This window comes from Neltuma alba, unplaced genomic scaffold, assembly GCF_004799145.2.
Source record: "Neltuma alba isolate B1F8T4 unplaced genomic scaffold, ASM479914v2 tig00012072_pilon, whole genome shotgun sequence".
In the NCBI taxonomy this organism is placed as follows: domain Eukaryota; kingdom Viridiplantae; phylum Streptophyta; class Magnoliopsida; order Fabales; family Fabaceae; genus Neltuma; species Neltuma alba.
In genome coordinates, this window is record NW_021636633.1 from 6,691 (window position 1) to 29,249 (window position 22,559).

General features: G+C 36.2%; 4 protein-coding genes across 5 annotated transcripts; 3 read left to right on the plus strand and 1 right to left on the minus strand.

Annotated features, from left to right (window-relative positions):
- The first annotated feature begins 1,030 nt into the window (after positions 1-1,030).
- LOC114721860 (phosphoserine phosphatase, chloroplastic-like) lies at positions 1,031-4,938 on the plus strand. The gene is made up of 10 exons (XM_028907745.1): positions 1,031-1,103; positions 1,644-1,762; positions 1,992-2,040; positions 2,195-2,251; positions 2,327-2,459; positions 2,548-2,655; positions 3,507-3,600; positions 3,853-4,002; positions 4,080-4,133; positions 4,621-4,938. The coding sequence occupies exons 1-10, from the start codon at positions 1,031-1,033 to the stop codon at positions 4,744-4,746; spliced, it is 963 nt and encodes a 320-aa protein (XP_028763578.1). The 3' UTR covers positions 4,747-4,938.
- A 4,287-nt stretch (positions 4,939-9,225) lies between these two features.
- On the plus strand, positions 9,226-14,631 carry LOC114721851 (uncharacterized). 2 transcript variants are annotated; one of them, XM_028907734.1, is made up of 4 exons: positions 9,226-9,619; positions 9,937-11,079; positions 11,674-12,095; positions 13,279-14,631. In XM_028907734.1, exons 2-4 carry the CDS (start codon positions 10,200-10,202, stop codon positions 14,056-14,058), a joined length of 2,082 nt encoding a protein of 693 aa, XP_028763567.1. In that variant the 5' UTR covers positions 9,226-9,619; positions 9,937-10,199; the 3' UTR covers positions 14,059-14,631. The 2 variants fall into 2 exon arrangements, with proteins under 2 accessions (XP_028763567.1, XP_028763566.1); XM_028907733.1 differs by having other exon boundaries at positions 9,226-11,079.
- A 318-nt stretch (positions 14,632-14,949) lies between these two features.
- Positions 14,950-18,499, minus strand: LOC114721852 (60S ribosomal protein L4). The gene is made up of 2 exons (XM_028907735.1): positions 17,331-18,499; positions 14,950-15,287 (listed from the first exon to the last, which is right to left on the minus strand). The coding sequence occupies exons 1-2, from the start codon at positions 18,432-18,434 to the stop codon at positions 15,174-15,176; spliced, it is 1,218 nt and encodes a 405-aa protein (XP_028763568.1). The 5' UTR covers positions 18,435-18,499; the 3' UTR covers positions 14,950-15,173.
- Positions 18,500-19,353: 854 nt separating this feature from the next.
- On the plus strand, positions 19,354-20,854 carry LOC114721857 (presenilin-like protein At2g29900). Its single transcript, XM_028907743.1, has one exon. It carries the CDS (start codon positions 19,413-19,415, stop codon positions 20,814-20,816), a length of 1,404 nt encoding a protein of 467 aa, XP_028763576.1. The 5' UTR covers positions 19,354-19,412; the 3' UTR covers positions 20,817-20,854.
- Positions 20,855-22,559: the final 1,705 nt, after the last annotated feature.

The window sequence follows — 22,559 nt, forward strand, 5'->3', positions numbered from 1 at the left end:
TTATAATGACAATACATTTATGCCACGGAGTGTATATCGGAAGGGTTTCAAATTTATGCGCCTGTGTTATTTACTTTTTTCCACACAACCATTTTATTTACTTAGATCAGGGGCCAGTGGAATCTGATGGAGTTATTTTTAACTGCAATAAAGGATTTTGGTCTTTTCATGAGATTTCTAAAATTAGAAAAATGCAATTGTTATTAATCCTCTTTGCTGGGTCTGTAATTGTCATTTTCCACTTCCTTTTCTCAATCTCTCTTTTGAGCTTTTAATGCGCTGAAAAGTTAAACAATCCCTTGGTAAGCACTTCTTTTAATAGTATAGTGATGTTTATCCGGAGAATGCATGAGAATACGACCGGTTCATTAACTGCATAACAATGAATAAATTTAATTAAAATGTATTGGTTTTTATATGGTGAATGAATCAGGAAATTAAATATGAAATGTTTTTTTTTATAATTAAAGAATAATTAATATTTATAATTTATCGGACACTTTAAAAACGAGGGTTAAAAAGAGAGGGGGTCCAGCACGAGTGAAAGTGAAGTAATAAAGAAAATAAATGACTGAAAGGGCCCATTGTGCGGGGAATGAGGTTCCCTTTGAAGTTTGAACCTATAGGCCTTCCCGTCGTCTACCCTCTCAACCAATCATTTTCCTTTCTTTGTTGGGACAATCCGCGCGGTGCATGTGGAGATAAGTTAGTGCGTAGTTTCTTTTTTCTTTTTTTAATTGTTGGAGCAGCCTCACTATAAAACAATTGGAGGGGGCTAAATCCTCTGCTCAGCGCAGATATTAGCAATTGAGCATCCACATGCAAACAAAGCTCACAACGGTGTCGTCTCGTTTATGGCTTGACATATTTTGAGCTCTTGCCTCTTTTTCATACTCGCTCTGGATCCTAAAAAAGTAATTTCCCATAATCCTTTCTGTAATTTTTTTTAGGATGTCGAGAGGTTGAAAGTGGCTCGCATTAATATTTTTCTTCTTTCGAGTGTTTGAGGGTATTTCAACCATTAGATTCAATGAGAGAGTTGATGGGCAAACAAATCAGCCAAGGTAAAAAGGGGGCTCTTGCACAGAATAAGAATGGAACAGGTTGGATTATTGAACGCAATATGAAGGTCCAAAGTATTGCGACAAAATTAATTATGATACCAACTTTGAGGCGTGATGCGATGGAAAGAGTTAGAGTGCAATAATATCCACGTGCTTTATTATTTCCAACTTTTGCTCAGATTCTAAATTTCAATGATGCAGAGCAAGATGCTTAAGGAATAAGAAAGAGGTTAGCCTTCAGATAAATCAAGTTTGAAATTGGGCTAAAAACTAATCAAAAGGTCTTTTCCTTACAAACCATGAAATCGATTTTATCGATAAGACAACCCAACTTCACATAAACTCATAAAAGTACCAAGTTTCTCCTTTCCCCAATCAATAAACACGCGAACCCTAAATATTTGACTATTGTTATTGGACTGCTGCTTGCACGGGCTATAAAAACAAGAAATAAGGGTCAATTTTGAACTATTCCGAATACCATTCTGGCCCAGTCCATTACGTCCCAATCTGGCAAATTGGGTGGGCCTTTTTTTTTTTTTTTGTGTAACTGGAAATTTGAAATCCCGAACGCTTCAGGTCAGGCTAGGGAATTGGAAAACAGCGTTTGTCTGAGCATCGTGGGCGCAGTGGATACGTTAGGTGGTAGCTGGCAGGCCTCACCAACCCTCGAGGATGTGAGGAAATTAACGTCGAACGTTTGCTTCATTAGTGCTATGAAATTCACAGGGTAACAACGTCTACACAACAGAGCTGTGATCCTGCAGATCTAAATCTATAATGCATTTTATAATCTTTTATTTTTCCCGAGATTGGTTCGCTCTTGGACTGTTCATTTAGGCTCTTTCTTATTGCAGTATACTTCTCTAGATATCAAGAGGATAGTCGCTGCATCCATTGACATTTTTCTAGGTGATTGTTGGATAGATTCTAGGATCTCTCGGGTTTGAGAGCGGAGGATTTCATGGAAGGGTTGGTGAGTTCTAGGACCAACCTTGTCTATTCTTCTGGTAGAAAATATCAGTATCGTTTTCTCCCATCTTCTGCACCACAGCTGAGCAAGAGTAGCTATGGATTTCGTTTAAAGACTATGAAACAATCCTCACCATTTAGCGTAATTGTTGCTTCAGTTCAACCAGTACGGGGTTCAAAAGTGAGCCATTCTGGAAACAAGCTGCCTTCCGCAGGTCATATATCACTCTGATATTTTTGGCTTCAGGATTTGAAATCATTATATTGATTGTTTCTTTCTTTAACGATAGAGATTCTTGAACTTTGGAGAAACGCTGATGCCGTGTGCTTTGATGTCGATAGCACCGTCTGCCTGGGTGAAGGTATTGATGAGCTCGCCGATTTTTGCGGGGCTGGAAAGGCTGTAGCAGAATGGACTGCTAGGTTGGATAAACAAACTTTAAACGCTTTAAATGCCTATATTTTTCTTTTTGAAGTTTTTGTATCTAATTTGTGCGCTGAATTTTCTCAGAGCAATGGGGGGTTCTGTTCCTTTTGAGGAGGCCTTGGCTGCCAGACTATCTCTGTTCAGTCCCTCTTTGTCTCAAGTTCAGGATTGTCTTGAGCAAAGACCCCCCAGGTAGGAGTGTTTTTGTTAACAATATTGAGCATTTGTTAAAGTTGGGCATATATTAACTTTTTTGTTGAAACCTGATCGTGCTTCCTGTATAATTGTTTCCCAATCGTCGAATATTCTAATTATGAGAAAGTAAGTTTATCAGAATCTTCTTGTAAACATTACAGTCTTTATTTTTTATCTCACCCCCGCCCCCCTTAATGCATTTTTGTTGCATCTATCTGCATCATGTCTGTTGAAACTTGAACTGAGGGATGGGTGATGTGCACTCAGAATTGCCAATGATGACTTTACCCTGTTTCTGTGCGTGAGGTGTCCCTGCATGACTGAGGTAGATGTGTCGGGAAAGTGAAGAATCAGGACTGACAGAATTTGGAGTTTATTCGCTCTCACTAATGATGTTTATCTTACCAGATCTCTAATGTCCCACTATCAAGGCTGTAACCATGTTCTGAGAAGTGCTATATCCTTTCCCATGCCCAATGCTTACTTGATCATCTTATGGAAGTTGAAGAAAAACTCTGTATAGCGTCAACAGCCAAAAAATGATATTCTTTTATAAACAAATCATATATTTCCTGCAAGAGAATTTTTTATCATGAAACTGCAATAACGTATCTAAAAAATACTTGTACTGCGGAGAATTTTCTTCCGGTAGCATAAAAGATTGACTGACTTGTTCTTATGTCTGGCCATTCTAAATAACGATAAAAGTTCGATTTCTGTATTTCAAATTTCCATTTTTGTTCCTTTTCTCTTCACCTCACAAATGGCAATCTGTTTCTTTGATGAGAAATGTGAACTGTTTGTCTTAATTAAGGGCATTGTTTATGATTCTACGTCTCAATATGCAGGCTTTCCCCTGGCATTCAAGAGTTAGTTGAGAAGCTGAAGGCTAATAAAAAACATGTTTATCTGATTTCTGGGGGCTTCCGTCAAATGATCAATGTATGTGGAAAGTTAATAATTAATTATTTTTATATTTGCTTCCTTTTGGTCGCAAAAGCGTCAATCGGGATGCACTGAGTTAACATTGTCGTTGCACGTGAAGATATTTAAAATGATTTTCTTGGCGTAACACTGTCACGACTCCTGAGAATTTAATGCAGTGATTTTCGCATTTGATGAGCTTACAGGACACATGGATGATGAATTAGATACTTTATTTCCTTACTAATTACTAAGTCACTTCTTATGAAGCCTGTTGCATCAATACTCGGAATTCATCAAGAGAATATTTTTGCCAACCAACTGCTTTTCGGTAGCTCTGGAGAGTTTATTGGGTTTGATAAGAACGAGCCTACTTCAAGAAGTGGAGGAAAAGCTACTGCAGTGCAACAAATCAGGAACGTTAGTATTGTATCTGCTTGTTAATTTAAGTTTTACCAACTACATTGTTTGTTAAGCCAATGAAACTTACATTTCAGGTTCATGGCTACAAAACATTAGCTATGGTTGGAGACGGCGCAACTGATCTTGAGGTTAGTAAGAACATTCAGATATTCAAGTAATAAAATTTATGGAATGACAAGGTCCTAACTTTCAGCTATTTAAAGAAAAAAAAGGTCCTAACTGTGGGTTTATTATAACACTTGAAGTTGAGGGCCCTTGTTGAAGCACCTGTCAATATCGTTTCCGATCCCACGAAACTGAAAGCCCACCTTGTTTCCAGTTGACCTGTTCTCCTGGATTTTTGAGCAATATAGATGCATCTGACTGATAGTTGAGTTTGGATCTTCCGCAGTTCTCTCTAATTATTTTCAATTCTGAAGAAAGATAAATACAAAACATATGGGATTCACATAAATGATAAGTCGTATTTGAATGTGCGAGATCCACTTGAGTGATGGGACTCGCATATTCTGTGTTCTATCTCTTTTCCAAACTGACAAAAAATGGAGAGAAGGTGATAAAGAGGATCCAAACCAGTTATTATTGTGTGTGTAACTGTTGTGCTTTCACATTTAGGCTCGTAGACCAGGGGGTGCGGACTTGTTCATTTGCTACGCGGGTGTTCAATTCAGAGAACCTGTTGCTGCGAAAGCTGATTGGCTCATTTTTTATTTTAAAGACATCATAAATTCGTTGGGGTAGCTTTGTTCCTATTTACTTTGGCTCCTTATAGGCTTAAAATAGCCTATATTCTTTTTTCTCTTTAAGAAAAAAAAAAAGGTTATGTAAGATACCCTTCTCTGTATTTAAGAGAACTGGTGTTGAGTGTGAGAAAATGAACAGACTTCTGTGTTTTCTTCTTCCTGAAGAATCAAATTGGTTTTTTTCGTTTTTCGTTTTGGTTTTGGAATTTTGTCTGATGATCTTGCTTTCTAATGTTGGTCATAACATATAGGCTACTTCAATGCAAAAAATATATGATAATACATCATAACATGTAGAGCTAATTGGTTCATTGCGTAAGAATCTCTTCAACCGAATTCCTTACAGCAAATTTTCAAGCCCTGTTTGGCTCAAGAAAAGGCTTAAAGGGAGCTGAAAAGCCGCCACCTCTCAGAAAATTTTGATAGAAAGAAAATGCGTCCATGAAAGCTATAGTTTTAATTATTTTTAAAGTGAATGTAAATACACTAAATAGTGATAACATTGACAAAAACTGTTTTTTTTTTCCCCGTTGCTAACTGTCAAAACTATTGCTTTAATGACTTTTAAGGCGAACGTCAATGCAATAATTATTGATTCAGGCAAAAAAAAAAAAACAATAATTATTGATAACTTTACTAGAACTTTACTCTTTACATAGCTCCAATAACGATATGATAACATTTTTAAACTTACATGTTAGTATCCTTGAATAAAATCATAAATTTTTTGAGTAATAATTAGTGGGAATGGACTGATTAGACGATCGTGATGATTTACGGTGAAGCAATTGGCAAGTGAAAAGGCATATGAGTTGGGAGGGGGAAAACGAGGTGAGGTGAGAGCCTCATTCTGGTGACAAGTAGCACTATCTTTCTATGTGACTCCATCATAATGATCGCAAATTTAGAACACATCTTCGATTTGAAGTCTGAAAAAAAGATTCCTTGGCGTTGCAGAATCAGTAAGGAGAATCGCTGTGAAGTCTTAAGTAAGGAACAAACTTGTTAAAATGTTCCGATGACAATAGAATAATATACAAGACAAATTTTAGAGTAATAAATAATAACAGCTCTCTTGTTATTGTGACTTATTAATAATTATTTTCTTTCTTATGATTTTATTGTAATTCTCTCAATATTATGTGGAGCTTGGTTTGCTTAATTACCACGAATATTCTTGTTAGATTAGACTCCTCCGGTATTTAATATAAAACTTAATTGTTGAGATGATTTTAGTCCTAAATATAATATCTATTTTTCATATTTATCAAATTTTTTCTAAATTGCCTTTATGAATATTCTTTCAACTATAATCAAGTAGAAGAAGGAGAGGGGTATTAAGAAAGATGATTATGACATTTTAAAAAAAAACATGTCATTTTTTATAATTAACTAACTTACCTAACTTCCTTAAGATAATCAAATTAATTAAATAGGTCCTATATTAAGAACTGAAGGAGTACTGTTAAGCAACCAACACCTTTGCTCAAAAAGGAAAGATAAGTTTCATATAATTTATAATTTAAGATAAAGAGAGGAAACTAGATAAGTACTAAATTAAAATTAAGAAAAAAGTATAGGTAGTTTGTATGATAGTTTTATTTATAATTTATAATACCTTGAAGCCAAAGTGACGTGACTCTGCTTGAAAAATAAAAAGGGAAGGAAATGTTCAAGATATATTTGTTTTTTTGTTTTTGAAGACATATTTGTTTATAAGCTGTGCTTAATTTTTTTTTCTTTTTTTCTTTTTTATCAAAATTTTCTTCTTGTTCTTCAAAATTTAAGCCTGACATGTGGATATGAGTCATTTATTTGATGTTGATAGTTTATCAAAAATTGCTCATAGGTTAGAAGAAAATTTTTGTATCTTTGCTCAATTTCTATCTTGAATCGAAAGGGTGGATCTTGATCAAGTTTATATTAGCATTTGGCTTTGTTAAGCAATGATATTGGGAAAAAGACAGAAAAATGCTACTTAAACTTCATAATCCCCAAATGGTATGTTAAATTTGAAAAATCCCAATTTGGTCTCAAGAGACCAAATTGGGATTATTATGTGAAAGGAAAAGACCAAATTGCCCTTCATTTTAAATATTATTTTAAAAATATCACAGCCCCTACTGGCCGGCCGGTCACCGGAGCTCCGGTGACCAGTCGACAATTGGTCATTGGAGCTCCGTCGGTCAGAATTTTTTTTTGAAAATTTTTACAACTTCAATATAACAGTTAACAACTTTTGTAATGCTATTAACAATTTTAGTATAGCAATTAACAACAGGTTTTCTGGGAAATTCAACAAACTCCGGCAACTGGAAACAATTTTTTTGAAAATTTTTACAATTTCAATATAACCGTTAACAACTTTTGTAATGTTATTAACAACTTCAGTATAGCAATTAACAACAGGTTTTGTGAGAAATTCAACAAACTCCGGCGACCAAAAACAATTTTTTTGAAAATTTTTACAGTTTCAATATAACCGTTAACAACTTTTGTAACGCTATTAACAATTTTAGTATATCAGTTAACAACAGATTTTTCGGAAAATTCAACAATTGGTCGCCGGAGCTCCGGTGGAGGAAAACAATTTTTTTTGAAAATTTTTACAACTTCAATATAACAGTTAACAACTTTTATAACTCTATTAACAACTTCAGTATAGTAATTAACAACAGGTTTTCTGGAAAATTCAACAAACTCCGATGACCAGAAACAATTTTTTTTGAAAATTTTTACAACTTCAATATAACCGTTAACAACTTTTGTAACACTATTAACAAATTTATTATATTAGTTAACAACAGATTTTTTGAAAAATTCAACAATTGGTCGCCGGAGCTTCGATGGAGGAAAACAATTTTTTTGAAAATTTTTACAACTTCAATATAACGGTTAACAACTTTTGTAACCTTATTAACAACTTTAGTATAGCGGTTAACAACAGGTTTTGAGTTTGTTAAAGGCATTATTGAAGTTATAAAAATGCCACTTTTTAAATTTTTCGAAAAACTTGTTGTTAACTGCCATATCGAAGTTGTTAACCGTTATATTGGAGTTGTAAACATTTTCAAAAAAACGTAATTGTTAACGTTATACTGAAGTTGAAAATTTTTACAACTTCAATATAACGGTTAACAACTTTTATAATGCTATTAACAACAGGTTTTCTGGGAAATTCAACAAGCTCCGGTGATCGGAAATAATTTTTTTTGAAAATTTTTACAACTTCAGTATAAACGGTTAACAACTTTTGTAACTCTATTGACAACTTTAGTATAGCAGTTAACAATAGGTTTTTCAAAAAAATTCAAAAAGTGACATTTTTATAATTTCAGTAATGCCTTTAATAAACTCAAAAACCTGTTGTTAACTGCTATACTGAAGTTGTTAATAGAATTACAAAAGTTGTTAACTGTTATATTGAAATTGTAAAAATTTTCAAAAAAAATTTTTTCCCCCGCCGGAGCTTCGGTGACCAATTGTTGAATTTTTCAAAAAATATGTTGTTAACTGATATAATAAAGTTGTTAATAGCGTTATAAAAATTGTTAACGGTTATATTGAAGTTGTAAAAATTTTCAAAAAAATTGTTTCCGGTCATCGGAGTTTGTTGAATTTCCCAAAAGACCTGTTGTTAATTACTATACTGAAGTTGTTAATAGAGTTACAAAAGTTGTTAACTGTTATACTGAAGTTGTAAAAATTTTCAAAAAAATTTGTTTTCCTCCACCGGAGCTCTGGCGACCAATTGTTGAATTTTTCGAAAAATCTGTTGTTAACTGATATACTAAAGTTGTTAATAGCGTTACAAAAGTTGTTAACGGTTTTATTGAAGTTGTAAAAGTTCTCAAAAAAATTGTTTCCGGTCGCCGGAGTTTGTTGAATTTCCCATAAAACCTGTTGTTAATTGCTATACTAAAGTTGTTAATAGCATTACAAAAGTTGTTAACTGTTATATTGAAGTTGTAAAAATTTTCAAAAAAATTGTTTCCGGTCGCCGAAATTTGTTGAATTTCCCATAAAACCTGTTGTTAATTGTTATACTAAGTTGTTAATAGCATTATAAAAGTTGTTAACTGTTATATTGAAGTTGTAAAAATTTTCAAATTTTTTTTTTTTGATCGACGAAGCTCCGGTGACTAATTGTCGGCTGATCGACGGAGCTCCGGTGATCGCTGCCGCCGGAGCTCCGGTGACCAGCTGGCCAGTAGGGGCCGTGATGTTTTAAAAATAATATTTAAAATGAAGGGCAATTTAGTCTTTTCTTTTCATATAATAATCCCAATTTGGTCTCTTGAGACCAAATTAGGATTTTTCAAATTTAACATACTATTTGGGGATTATGAAGTTTAAGTAGCATTTTTCTGTCTTTTTTCCAATGATATTCAGTATTATACCAAAAATTAAAAAAAAAAAAAGTTTAAGCCTGCATGGGTAAGGCCATGGTGAGTGGTGACCATATAAAATTCGCGGGAAAAAAAAAATCATAAATAAAACTATCTTTGTCTATCTACCAAAATTTTCTGTGCAGGTGGAGCCATTAAGGCGTGCCTCTGACCTGAGCACCTGTGGAGAGAACGTTGTCGCCACTCGCCGGTCGTTTTCGTCCGAGGGACTGAACCTGCGAGATTCGACAAACATCGTGTGGCAAAGTTGGGCGTGGGAATTTCTACATAGTGCGAAGGGATTTTCAAAAGGACTTTTTTATTTTTTATTTGTTAAAAAACGAGTCATTCGTTGTCCGTTCATTTATGAGTTATGACAGAAAGGTAGCTGCAACCGGCAAGGGATGTTCATCTTATTATACATGCCCTCTTTACGACCATGAAAACATTTTGATTGTGGCGCCGTGCTATTTGGTGAAATGGGTACGTCTTATTTATGCTTTTTCACTTTTCCCAGGGAATAGGCATTTCAGACGGATATGGCCTGGAATTCTATATATGCTATCATGACGTAGGTTCTAGGAGTTGCTGAAGTCTCTTGGTGGCTTATTTCTTTGAAACTTCTCTGTCTAGAAATGTGTTCATTTCGGTGGCTTTTGTTGCTGACATTGATTGATTACTGACGGCTTTTGAAATTTTGACGTAAACTTGTGGATATTACTTCTGAGTTCTTTTTGTTCCTTCCTTGTTTATAATGCCAGTGGAAAAGCATGACAAGTCGTTATGTTCGTGAATGATAGGATTCTAATGGATTTTGAATTGGTACTTGGGTGGAGGAAAATGTTTTTCGCCAATGAGGGATTCTGGTCTTATTCTTCTCTTAGGGTTTTGCAGCTTTCCATCCTATAGCCTATTGTTGCGACAACTTTTGAAGGCAGTTGCAGTAAAATTAATGGAATATTTTTTCCTTGGCCGTTTGATGTTAACGATTGAAAGAAAGAAGATAATTTGTATTGTGGGATTTGGATAGTGCTTTTTTCTCCGTGGAAGGGAGAACAAAAAAATGGATTTGTGGGTTGTTGCAGCTGCTACAGGAGCCGGGTATTTGGCTAAATATTGGAACAGAATTTCAAAGAATAGTGATAGCACATTTCAGTTGTCCTTGTCATCAGAGGATTCCAAAGTTGAGAATTCTGAGTCCCTTGGCTGTTCCTTCGCCAGACAAGGATGGAAAGATGGATTAGGCAAAGATTTTTCTTCAAATGTATATTTACTGGATAGTCCTTCGGCCGGAGAATTGGATTCTACTGCTATCAGAGGGCTTGATAGTGAAAAAATAAGAGGCTTAAGAACTTACAGTAAGAACAGTGTAGTTTCTCTATCAAGCTTATCATTACCAATCTCACCAAATGAGAACTATAAGGACATTGAAGATGTACAAAGTTCTAACATTGACAGCAATTATGGATTCCAGTTTTCTGATTCTTCTGCTGAATCTGGGTGTAATTATTATTCTGCTGGAAGTAAAATCTCTCTCAGGACTAGACATTTGCATGGACATTTTATTAGACCTGTAAGTTCGTTAGACAGTTGCTTACTGGCGCAGCTGTGCATGGAACATGCCAAATTAGAAGAATATGTCTTTAGCTCTCGTTCATCACCCTCCACAGCCACAAGGTCATTTCTTGTTAGTGATGGGAGCCGAATAATCAGCAGAAAAAGTATTGATTCTTCCAGTTCATTGATTCAAAGTGAGGAATGTAAGCTGCATGAGAAAGACTTTCACGAAAAAGATGAAAATGTATTTGGAATTCCATCTTTTCCAAAATTTGGATCTTTGGAGGATCCTAAGAAGATGAAAATTAAGGTAGGAAAAGGGAGAAGCGGAAGATTGAGCTTATCCAATAATTTGTACAACAGAAAGCCCATGCATTCTCAATATGGTATGGCTCTCAATTCAGTAACATCTTTCCTTTTGCATGCTGAACTGACTTTTGAGGAAGTTCCTTTGAACGCCCATATGATATGAACTTCTTTTCTTTTCTGACATTTCCAGCTACAGCCGTTTTTTCCCCTGAACTGTTTATGCATGAGAATAAAAATTGTAAAAATAAAATGCACAAAAATGTTTTTGATCTTACTTCCAGGTGTAGGTTGTATTTTTCATTCAGTTTAGAAGTCTTAAGAGAATGAAACTGTGGTATCAGTTATTTGAAAAACATTTAGTATTTTTATCCTTGCATGTTTGTGAAATTTTGGTTTCTTTCTTGCAATCCTCCCTCAAGAATTGAAATCGTTGAACATTGTATTTATTTCTTTATAAAAGGATATCTGGGTGGTGTGTTCTGGCCCTGGGGAAGATAACATGTTGATGACAACTAGCTTTTTAACGCAGTCAATTGCATCAGCAGCCACAGATAACGACCTTCTGATGATTTAGATTGTTCTTTTCATATAATGATGTTGTCTAACCTATGTAGTGCCATGCATATGTTTTTTACTTAAACTACATCTGCTAACGCTTCCATAATCAGCAGATGCAATGTTCCTCTTCAGCCTTGGAATTTCTTTTGGCATGATAGCTTCCACCATGGCAAATAAAAGAGAAGTCGACAATATAAGAGGCTTGTTGAAGCAAACTGGGAACTTGGTTCAAGATCTACAAGAGGAACTTGAAATGAAAGATTCGGTCACTGTGAAGGAGTTGCATAATGAGAATTATGGTCCGCAGGACATGTGTGATAATTCCTTTTATAAGAAAGATATGAGCAGATGTTCCCCTGAAAAGCATATCGGTGCCTCTCCGAGAAATAACAACAAAGAGTTACATGATCATAGGGAAGAAGAAAGTTCAGGATCTATAAGCAAAATTGAAGCTGAGCTTGAGGCCGAACTTGAGAGATTGGGTTTGACCATGAATACATCTAGCCTGGATAGAAGACTATCTGAGCTTGTTGAGGTAATTTCGCATGTTTATCTTTGCATCTTCTTGTAATTTACGTACTGCAACACATGCAAAACGCATCTTTATATGAAATTCCTGCTATTATCATCTAGGAATGCGTCTGTTGTCATGGGTGTTATTTTATTTCTGTTAATATCTGCATATTGTAAATAGATAGATCTCATGCAGGATAGTGGTGGAAGGGATAATGAATAGTTTGCCCTAATTTAGTTTGAAGAACGCTCATGTTTGGTTAGAACATCACGGAGGAGCACAAACTAATTTAGAAGAGTTTACTACTTCTCTGGAGCACAATACCAGATGAACTGCATGGGGTTCTGCCTGCGTGCCTTTTATTTGATAATTTCTTGTCTTGATTTTCATTGCAGTCATATGCCAATTGGCATGCATTTTTCCATCATTCCTTCAGAGGTGGAGAAGAACAATATGTAATTTTGATAGGGTTTCTAAGTTTAGTGTTATCTCGACTTTATTGACTTATATGCACTAAATCAGATACGTCTTAATCTGCACTTGAATCAGAAAATTCATCAGATACCTATTTCAGTATTATAGGACACAATAACTATAGATACAAATCATATGAAATGATATTGTAATAATCTAATTGCTTCAATTACTTGAAGACCTTCATGATTTTATGCTACTGGATGGTTCGCTCCTTCATTTAGGTACCTTCTATTTGAGGAGAACTGGTATTGTAATGCCATATGAAATTTCCCGCCATAGAATTTTGTTTTTTACTCCCTAGGTTTGACTTCATGTGTAATCTCATCTTTCTTTTTTAAATTTTATCTCATTTTCTATTTGAAGACGTCTTTAGTTTCCATTTTGGATTTAATCTCACATTTTTGGTTGAAGTGTTTATGTTGGGAAACCAAGATTTGCGCCAAGTTTAGAATGACGTTATCCTTTGTTTGGAGAATATAAAGGAGGAAAAGGAAAATAGCAATGTATCAATGCATATTGTCTTACTTAATTGTTAATATTTTTTCCTTCCATTTTCTTCTCTACTGGGTCTGTTTCCTGAAGAAACCTTGAAAAATTGGAGGGAAGAGCCTCTTCATTGACCTTATTATTAGTCCGGTCACCTTGTTGTCATCTTTTATGCGTGTTTTACACCTCGCCATTATCCCTTTTTAATCAACAATGCTTGATGGCGCACAAATTCTTGCAGCTTGACCCAGAATTTGAAGCAGATTTTGCTCAAGGTGAGTTGCAAACTGACAAGGTCAGTGGGAAAGCTTTTGCGCACCGAAAATCAAATGGTGATGCTAGTGACATTTCCCCACCTCTTGCCACAACTTATGCTGTTTCTCCTCGTGAACTGAGTCTGCGTTTGCATCAAGTTATACAATCCAGACTTGAGGAACGTGTGAAGGAGCTTGAGACTGCCCTTGAAAATAGCCAGAGGAAAGTGCAAATGATGGAATCCAAGCTCAGTGGTCATCACCAAAGGGAGTTCCCAGGTTGTGAACTGGCATCCCCGTTTACTGGAGAGACTTCATCGGCTTATGATGAGTGGGACCATCCTCTTCTTGTAAATTTATCAGATGAGGCACTGGATGCTTATAATGAGGCTTATGAAGAGTTAATAAAGAGAGATGACTCGGAAGAGAACTCACTCTCAAGCATTCACAACGTTGGCCCCGAGGAAGGTTCACATTCACATGGTTGGCGTGCACTGGGAATTCAGCTTGGTGGAGCAAATGGTTCTGTAAGTTATTCCACAGTTAATGGAGACAAAGTGTCAGGAGAAACTACTTCAAACCAGGTTACCATGTTGGAAGGCCAAAGCTCGGATGTATCTGAATTAAATGTTCTTGGTGATGAAAAGAGTGGTTTTGATTATGAGATGGAGTTGATTTGGAAGATTGTTGAAAGGACTAAGAAAGGCTCTCCTGTCTTTCAGAATGCACAGAGGATATTGGATTCAATGGATAAAGATGAAAATTGATTTAAATACATAATATTTTAGGAGGAATTGAAGAGGGTAATCCTAAATTCCTGGAGATTTTGATCCCTTTTACTGAATCCCTCATTGACAAATTGAGGGAAAGCTAGTTTGTGTAATTAGGTTAAACTGGAGATGTACACACGCAGAACTGGAATGTTGAGCTAAATGATTGCACAAATGCATCAAGAGATTCGAAGTGTTGTTTGCTAGATGAAATGGGAATCGATTTTGCATATGAAGAAGCCATTCACTTTGCAAATACGTTAGCTGGACTTGCAAGTGATATTGAGAACTATTTTTGCTACTTTGGTCACACTGAAAAGATCAAACCTCTTGCACGGTTCTGATTTGCCTAGTTATTGAAAGTTTCGGCTCTTGTTAAAACAACCACAAGGTTTGCAGCAGCAGAAGCCATTTTCTCACTCCTCATGAGAGATGTTTGAAGGAGAAATAACTCCTGAACATCAGTGATCAATCCCTAGATTTTGTTTAACAATGCAGCTTTAATGATGCCCCAAGATTCGCCTCCTTTATTGCACCTATTAGTGTGTTAACTATTGAATTGGAATCAAATTTAAATTTTCATTCGTTCGATTAATTTCCAACAACCTTTATGAATGGAAATACCCAACAATAATACCACGGCCCAAGTGTTGTAGACTTCTTTTTCTGTCTTTTAAGACAGTGTTTAGATAAGATCAAAACTATAGTTTTAAAAATACTTTTACGGTATACGAAATAAATGTGAAGGAGTTTGTCTCGATTTGTAAAAAAATACTTCTGAAAAGTGATTCTTGAAATATCCAAACACCCTCTAAATCTCAAACGCGCACACAAATAGTTCAATAACAGGCGAATCGGAACCATTCGAGGGATCCGCACAGATACCTATAGAGGACAACGGAATAACTTCAATACAGATAGAAACGAATAAAAGAGGTCTAAACATTTAACTCCATTTCTAATGAATTAAAAATCATACATCTTAACCAGGAAACAAAGTTAAAAAGGTGGGGCAATAATTCCACAAGTTATCGGCCCCATTTCATTGCTGTCTCAAACTGAAAGTGACACGAAGAAAACAAAATTTAAATGATGCCCGATACCAAATGACTTCACTGCGAGACACCCAACCATTTTGAGAAGTTCTCGAACTCTGTGTAATCGCTGTCAGAGATCATGGTGTGGTACCATGCCTTCCCTGCAGCCTTGATCGCAGAAGCCTCCTCCTGCAGAGTGGGGCAAAGGTAAAACGAGGTGAACAAATCCATCCCAATCATCTAATAATCATACCAACATTCAGAAGCTTAAAAGATGCATCAAGACGTTGGGCAAGCATGCCGCCAAAAATAGAGACTTGCAATAAGAAAAAGCGCAATTTAAATTCAACTGAAAGCACATTTGGGGTTCGTTCATTGTATAAAACTAGACATGTCCCCTGTACATAACTGAGCCACACCATTCACGGCCTATAAATGATACAACTTACTATATATTTTATATTACATTGATATTAATGGAAAACTAAAATAAAAATAGAATAAGAAGAGATATCGAAAATAGAATAAAAAAACATCATGCTTCCCATTTTAAAATGTAATAAAATAAAATAAACAAAAAATTAAGTAATACTTAAAAAGACATAATAAACAATATAACAGCTCTCTCTTCTCCCCCTCTTTCAATTGCATAACAAAAGAGAGCCTTGCTCGTGGGAGAAATAGCATGACAATCATCGTTATTGAAACCACACTGAAGGTTGATAAAGTAAAGTGATAATACCTCATCAGTTAAAAAGAACGAACCTATGTAACCAAAAAAATGGTTGAACCGTTTCTTATTGATTGAAAATATAACTTGAATACAATTTGTATACAGAAAAATTTGTGATATTAAAATCCTAGCAATATAACCTAATTGAATAAAAAAACCATTACAAGTCAAAACCATTTGGTCTAGCAGTTTTCGCCTAACCCACTGATCCAGTAAAATTTTCAACAGTTCATTGGATGAATTGGATGACTATAACTACGTCACTCACTATTTCACATCGAAATGATAGATTGTTGAAAGAACGGAACTTATGTGAAGTTTCTTGTTCATTTCCTATCAAGACCTCAAACAAAATCTCATTCTTAAGAACTTTTAAAACGAGTCAATTATGTGAGACTGAATAGTGGGAAAAAATGCATCATATTGTTATTTAAAAAGCTTTATACAAGCCCTGAAAACTGCATTGGAGTTTGGGTCATGAAGTACTACCTAAGAGTAAGTGGTTTTAACAATTTGCTTGAGGTTATAGGACCGACCAGAAAAATAATAAGACGTAATCTAACTCAATCCGTCTCCATTCTGTTTTTCCCTTTTACATCAGCCAAAGTATTAAAATGGCTAATTCACTTCCACTTTTGATCTCCTCAAACTATTTATCATTTTTGTTTCTATATTTAAGAAATTTTTATCACTTGATATCATGGAACAAACTGGATCTGAGAGAAATTTATTCATAAAACATGCATTAAATCTGTGGAGCTCTTGGTACCATAAAAAATACCATCATAAATTGGTTCGGAAAATCCGACACGCATAACTAACTAACTAACTACTGGGTTTGTGATTGACAAGTAGAGTTTAAGGTACCAAAAGAAATACCACCATGAATTGATTTAGAAGAGTCAGCATGCATTACATCTCTCTATTGTACAATTTTAATTAATAAAGCCTACCATTCAACTTCTCCATCTGTTAATATTTACTCATTTAGTGAGTTGCCTGTGTCACAAAGGAACTCATCTGCCTAGATGTCTTCTGTGGGCTTTTATTCACTGTAATTCTTATAAGGAGAAAAACATATCTGAGACCAACCAGTGTAGCAGCTAGCAACAGCTTTCCTATGACAGCATCATAGGAAAGACTGAATAGACATGGAAAATGATAACATCAATAACCTTGGCAGATTGTTTACACCTGAGAAGCAAGTAAGCTAACACAAACACAAGAATATAACACAATCTAACATGTCCGTATGGAATTAGAACTGCGTTTGACACATGTTAAGTTGTAAACAGGCTCATGAATGCATTCCTATGATAACTTCTCACTTTCACTAGGAAGACGAGCCAATTGCAATGATCTTCTAATTATTGCGGAGAGACATTTAAGGACTCAGATGTTCATTTAGACTGATAACGATCTAGGAATCCAATAATCAATTCAGCATTATATGTTAATCATACACAAAAAAAGGGGAATTAAAAGGCGGGCCGGCGTACCTTAGGGAGGGACTTCCTCTTCTTGTCAAGCTTCTCTTGCTTAGCTTTAACACGCTGAGCTTCAGCCAAAAGAGCCATCCTCTTGGCCGTTTTGGCATATGGATTCAGCTTCAACATGGCATTCAGATTCTTAAGTGGGTTCTTCTTCAATGGTGCTCTCTTGACTTCCTTTCTGATCGGCCTCACAACCGACTGAATCTCATCAGAGTTAATAATCCTAGCCAAATCAGAATTGACCATCTTGGCTCTCGGTAGCAGGTAACCCTTCTTCTTCTCTGATGGTTTTTCGAATGATCCATATATAGAATCCAGCTTCTCAAACGCGGATTTGGTCCAAATAACGAACCTCCCAAGATGACCACCAGGTGCTAGCTTAAGCAGATTCAGTCTCTCCACATTCGCAACCTCGACACCAGGAATGTTCCTGAATGCCTTAACTGCTTTAGCTCCTTCTGTTCCATATACAATCAGAGGACCCTTGCGAGAGATATACCGACGATTCCTCATCTTACCTTTACCAGGCCTGATTGCGTGACTATCCTTCGCCTTCTGAGCATCAGGAAATGCGCCGATCTGCTTCAAAACTTTGATCGCATCCTTCGTCTTCTCAACACCCTCGGCAGAATCACTCACAACGAGAGGCATTTCCGGCACTGACTCAATCCTATGACCGCGAGCCAAAACCAGAGATGTAACTGCCGATGCAGCAATGGCTGAAACAACGGCGTGCCGCTTCTGAGTCACATTAACCCTCCGGTGCCAGCGGCGCCAAATCTTAGTCGGAGCGAACATGCGGCCACCACGGCACATGTTGCCGAAGGCAGCCTGACCAGCACGATGGGTACCGCCACCAGGAACACGTGGGATACGAGACACGGCACGACCGGTACCCCATGATTCGGCGGAGGTCTGGTGACCAGCGCGCCTACTGACGGCGTAGGGCTGGCGGCTGTTCCTGGAAATGTTGGAGTGAACGAAGGTGACAATGTCGGGTCGGATCGAAGATTTCATGACGTCTGGGAGGGGAATGGCTTGGGGGGAATCGGTAGCCATATCGGCTTCAAGGGTTTGGACCGTGACAAGGGGTCGAGCAGCTGCGGCCATGGCTGCAAGGGGAGGGGGAAGCAAAAGGATGGCGAAGGAGGTAGTATCACACAGAGCAACCGAGCAAGGAAGCAGGGTTTCTGTATTTTAGGTTTTAGGTTTGTTGAGAATTAAGTTTTTTGGGCCCAGTGTATGAGAGAGCCCAATTTTGCAAAGTTTGTATGTCTAGTATCAGGCCTCATGTAGTTGAAGAGCATAAATTTTGGGCCCAATAAATGAGGTGAGCCCAATATTTGTATTTTGTATATCTGGTAGTAGGTGCCCAATTCATTAAAATTTGCAACCAAAAAAAAGATACAGGTCAAATTTTCAGATTTCATGTTTCACCTAATTTTCAAGCCATGTGAATATCTTATCCGAGACCCCATTATAAGCGCACATTGCAACATCTGATTATAAATATTTGTAACTTAAAACATATTTTTATAAATATTTTGTGAAAATTTATGAAGTGAAAGAAAAAAGTTATACATAAACATTTATACGGATTTTTTTATTTAATATTCATCTGAACTTAAAATACATTAGTGTGCAGTTTCAACATTGATCTTAAAACAGAATACAGATGAAGCTTTAGTTCCAAAACTTTATATCATTTTGCAGGAAAAACAAAAAAGCAGTACGTGATGGGTAATAAAAATATTTAATTACATAAATTTCACATTCATTCCGTCTGTTTTTCACCCCCGCACAACGAGATAGAAATTTGTAAAATAAAAATAAAACCCAGGTAAAAACAAGGATTTCATTTGATTTTTTTTTTGCCCCCCAAAAAAAGGTTTAAGTATTAAACACACGTGCGTCCCCTTTTTCTTGGACTGGGTCCGCGTTGTCATGAGGGCACCAACCGTTCGACGGGCTTCCGAAACAAAGTGGATGGCTGAAAATCATTGAAATGCCTAACACCCTACAGCCAGGGCGCCCGCTGACTCACAGAAAGCTTGAATAGTTGAATCTTTTTCATCTTTCAGCTCTTCAATGGCCCAGAACCAGAGACGCGCAAGCGTCATCGATTTTCTGGGGGAAGAAATAGTGAGAATCATCGCACCAGTATCAATCTGTATGCTTTTGGTCGTCCTCTTGGTCTCAGTCCTTAATACCAGTACCAACTCTTCTTCAGCATCAATCTCCAGTGTAGCCACCATTGCATACAGTGAGACCGGTTCAGACTCTTTCTGGGACAAATTTGTAGGTGCCCTTTTGAGCTCTTTGGCATTTGTAGCCGTTGTCACTGTTGCAACTTTTGTTTTGGTCCTTCTCTTCTATCTTAGATGCACCAGATTCTTGAAACTATATATGGGGTTCTCTTCTTTTGTTGTTTTGGGATTCTTGGGTGGTGAAATTGCACTACTCTTTATTGAAGATTTCAGTATCCCTATTGATTGCATAACCTTTTTCCTGGCTTTGTTTAATTTTGCTGTTGTTGGTGTATTGGCTGTCTTTATGTCCAAAATGGCAATTGTTGTGACTCAAGGATACTTGATTCTTATCGGAATGCTGGTTGCTTATTGGTTCACCATGTTACCTGAATGGACCACCTGGGTGCTTCTGGTTGCCATGGCATTGTATGATCTTGCTGCTGTTTTACTACCGGTTGGACCATTAAGGCTTTTGGTGGAACTGGCAATCTCAAGAGATGAAGAAATTCCTGCACTGGTTTATGAGGCTAGGCCAGTGAACTACGACGAGGTGAATCCAAGGGGTGATGTAACTCAGAGGAGGATGTGGAGAGATAGGAGGGTTGATAATTCAATTCCACCAACTGATTCCAATCCAAGTGTCAATTCTGTGCAGGGTGAAACCCAAAATAATGAATCAAACTCCAATCTAGGTACAAGGAATGCTGTTAACCGAGATTTGGTTAGTAATACTTCAGATGGCACCCAAGAAGACACAAATTTGGTCAGGGAAAATGCTGTTTCAAATTCAAGTCCTTCTACTAGCATCCATAATGACAGAAATTTGGTGAGAGCAGAAGAGGGACGGGTTTTGGAGACCGATTCAGAGCTCTCTGCACCCTTGATTGATCGTGAAATGAATGTCCAGCTCCACAGAGGAGAAGATGCAGTGGCAAGTCAAAGCTTGATGCCAGAGGGGATTGGATTGGGTTCTTCTGGAGCAGTCAAGCTGGGGTTAGGAGATTTCATTTTCTACAGTGTATTGGTTGGCAGGGCAGCGATGTATGACTATATGGCAGTTTATGCATGTTATCTTGCTATCGTTGCTGGACTGGGCATCACTTTGATGCTATTAGCATTATATCAGAAAGCCTTACCAGCTCTTCCTTTCTCAATCATGCTGGGAATATCCTTTTATTTCTTGACCAGGTTCTTGCTTGAACCATTTGTTTTGCAATGTTCCTTGAACTTCCTGATGTTCTAAGTTGGAAATCATATTTCCTGAGTTTGGTACTTGCCTGCGATTCATTGTCCCTGATCAGATCCCATATATTGTTATAGGACTGTTAAACCATGAATAGTATCACCACTTCAGATCTATGTCTTGCATCTAACCAGTTAATTACAAAACTTCTACAATCTTTTGACAAATCTGTCATTGGTGACTAGAAAATACCAAGGGACAGCATGTTTAAGATCTATGACTATATGCTGTATTTTCAGTTTTCTTAGAAGCCGGGAAGATGCTAATGAATTCAGTATATATTATTGTAGCAGTTGATTTAATTTAGTTAACCTCCAAAGGGAAAGTAATTGCTGACACTGAAGCATGACATGTGAAGTTATGAACTATGAAGGAGCATGGAATTTTGTTGAAATGGCTATAACTTTGTGCAAGATGAGGAAATATGGGGGTAAACGACGGGTAGTTATAGTTGTGATGGGGAGTGAGATTATCAGGATATAGTATAGAATATTAGTAGGAATTTATAATGATAAGTACATTTATTAGTCAACAAAATTGTAGAGCATTTTAATGAGTTTTGTCATGATTATCAGCATGGATTGTTGTTGGTAGATTAGGATAATCAACAATCTAGGATAATCAGGTTATGCGGGTTTTATCTTAGTTTATTATTTTGGTGTTTTTAACTTCTGCAGTCTACATGTGTGTTTCTTCCTGATCATTGATGTGAGACCCTTTTTCATAATTGATATGTTTAGATTTCTGTTTTATCTTCGTTCTGGTTCTTCACCGAATGGTTTGTGAGTTTATTTAGTGAACATTGGATTGGATATTGCATGGCCGAAGCAGGAAGCCTTGTGAAGCGAGAACAGGTTCTGAGAAGAAACTCTCTATGATATATCTTCATTGGATTTTATCTTCTCGGATGCGAGGGTTTTTTAAATAAAGAAATTTAGCTATGTTTACTGTTCTATCTTCTTTCATCATTTGCTAACAAGTGATGAGAGAAAATTAATACAAGACTCGTGTAATAATTTTAAATGTGCACGCGGCTCATTTATTCTATGTTTACCAATCTTTTCTTTCATTTTATCATAGAAACACTTTACAAGCTTGAAATTTTGGAGGATTTAATTCGCTTTCTAAACAAATTAAAAAAATCACAATTATAAAGAAGTTTAACTCAGAACTTTCTAACCAAATTAATCGAAATATTTTTATTTATTTGAGACAAAATCACGTTCATATTTCCCCAAATGATTTTATCTTTTAAAATTTCTCAGTTGCAATTCTTCATTGTTTGAATTTTTCGGATGTAAGGAGGCAGAAGAATGGTTCATGTAATTGTTAAAAATGTATAAATAATTGAAATCTCGACTAATAATACCGAAAGTTAAATATAATTAATTAATTAGTTAATTGCAACTATTCGAACTGTTTTGCCTTTTTTTCAGTATAATCATACGAAAATTAAAGTGAAATTTAAATTTTCGTTGCAGTTGCCCTTTTTTTGCCTGTTAATCACAAAATGTCGTTCCAGTTGCAGTTGTCTGCTCTAATTTTGGAGTCTTTGAAAGTTGGCACGGGTTATTTAACTAATTTAAATAAGTTAATAAAGTCAAATTAATTGATTATAATAATATGACATGATCTTCTTAAAATATCTATACATATAATATTAAATTATATATTAATTTATAAGTTAAATAAATTTATCTGGAGAAAGATAATAAAAGTAAATTAAAACTTTATATTTAGGCT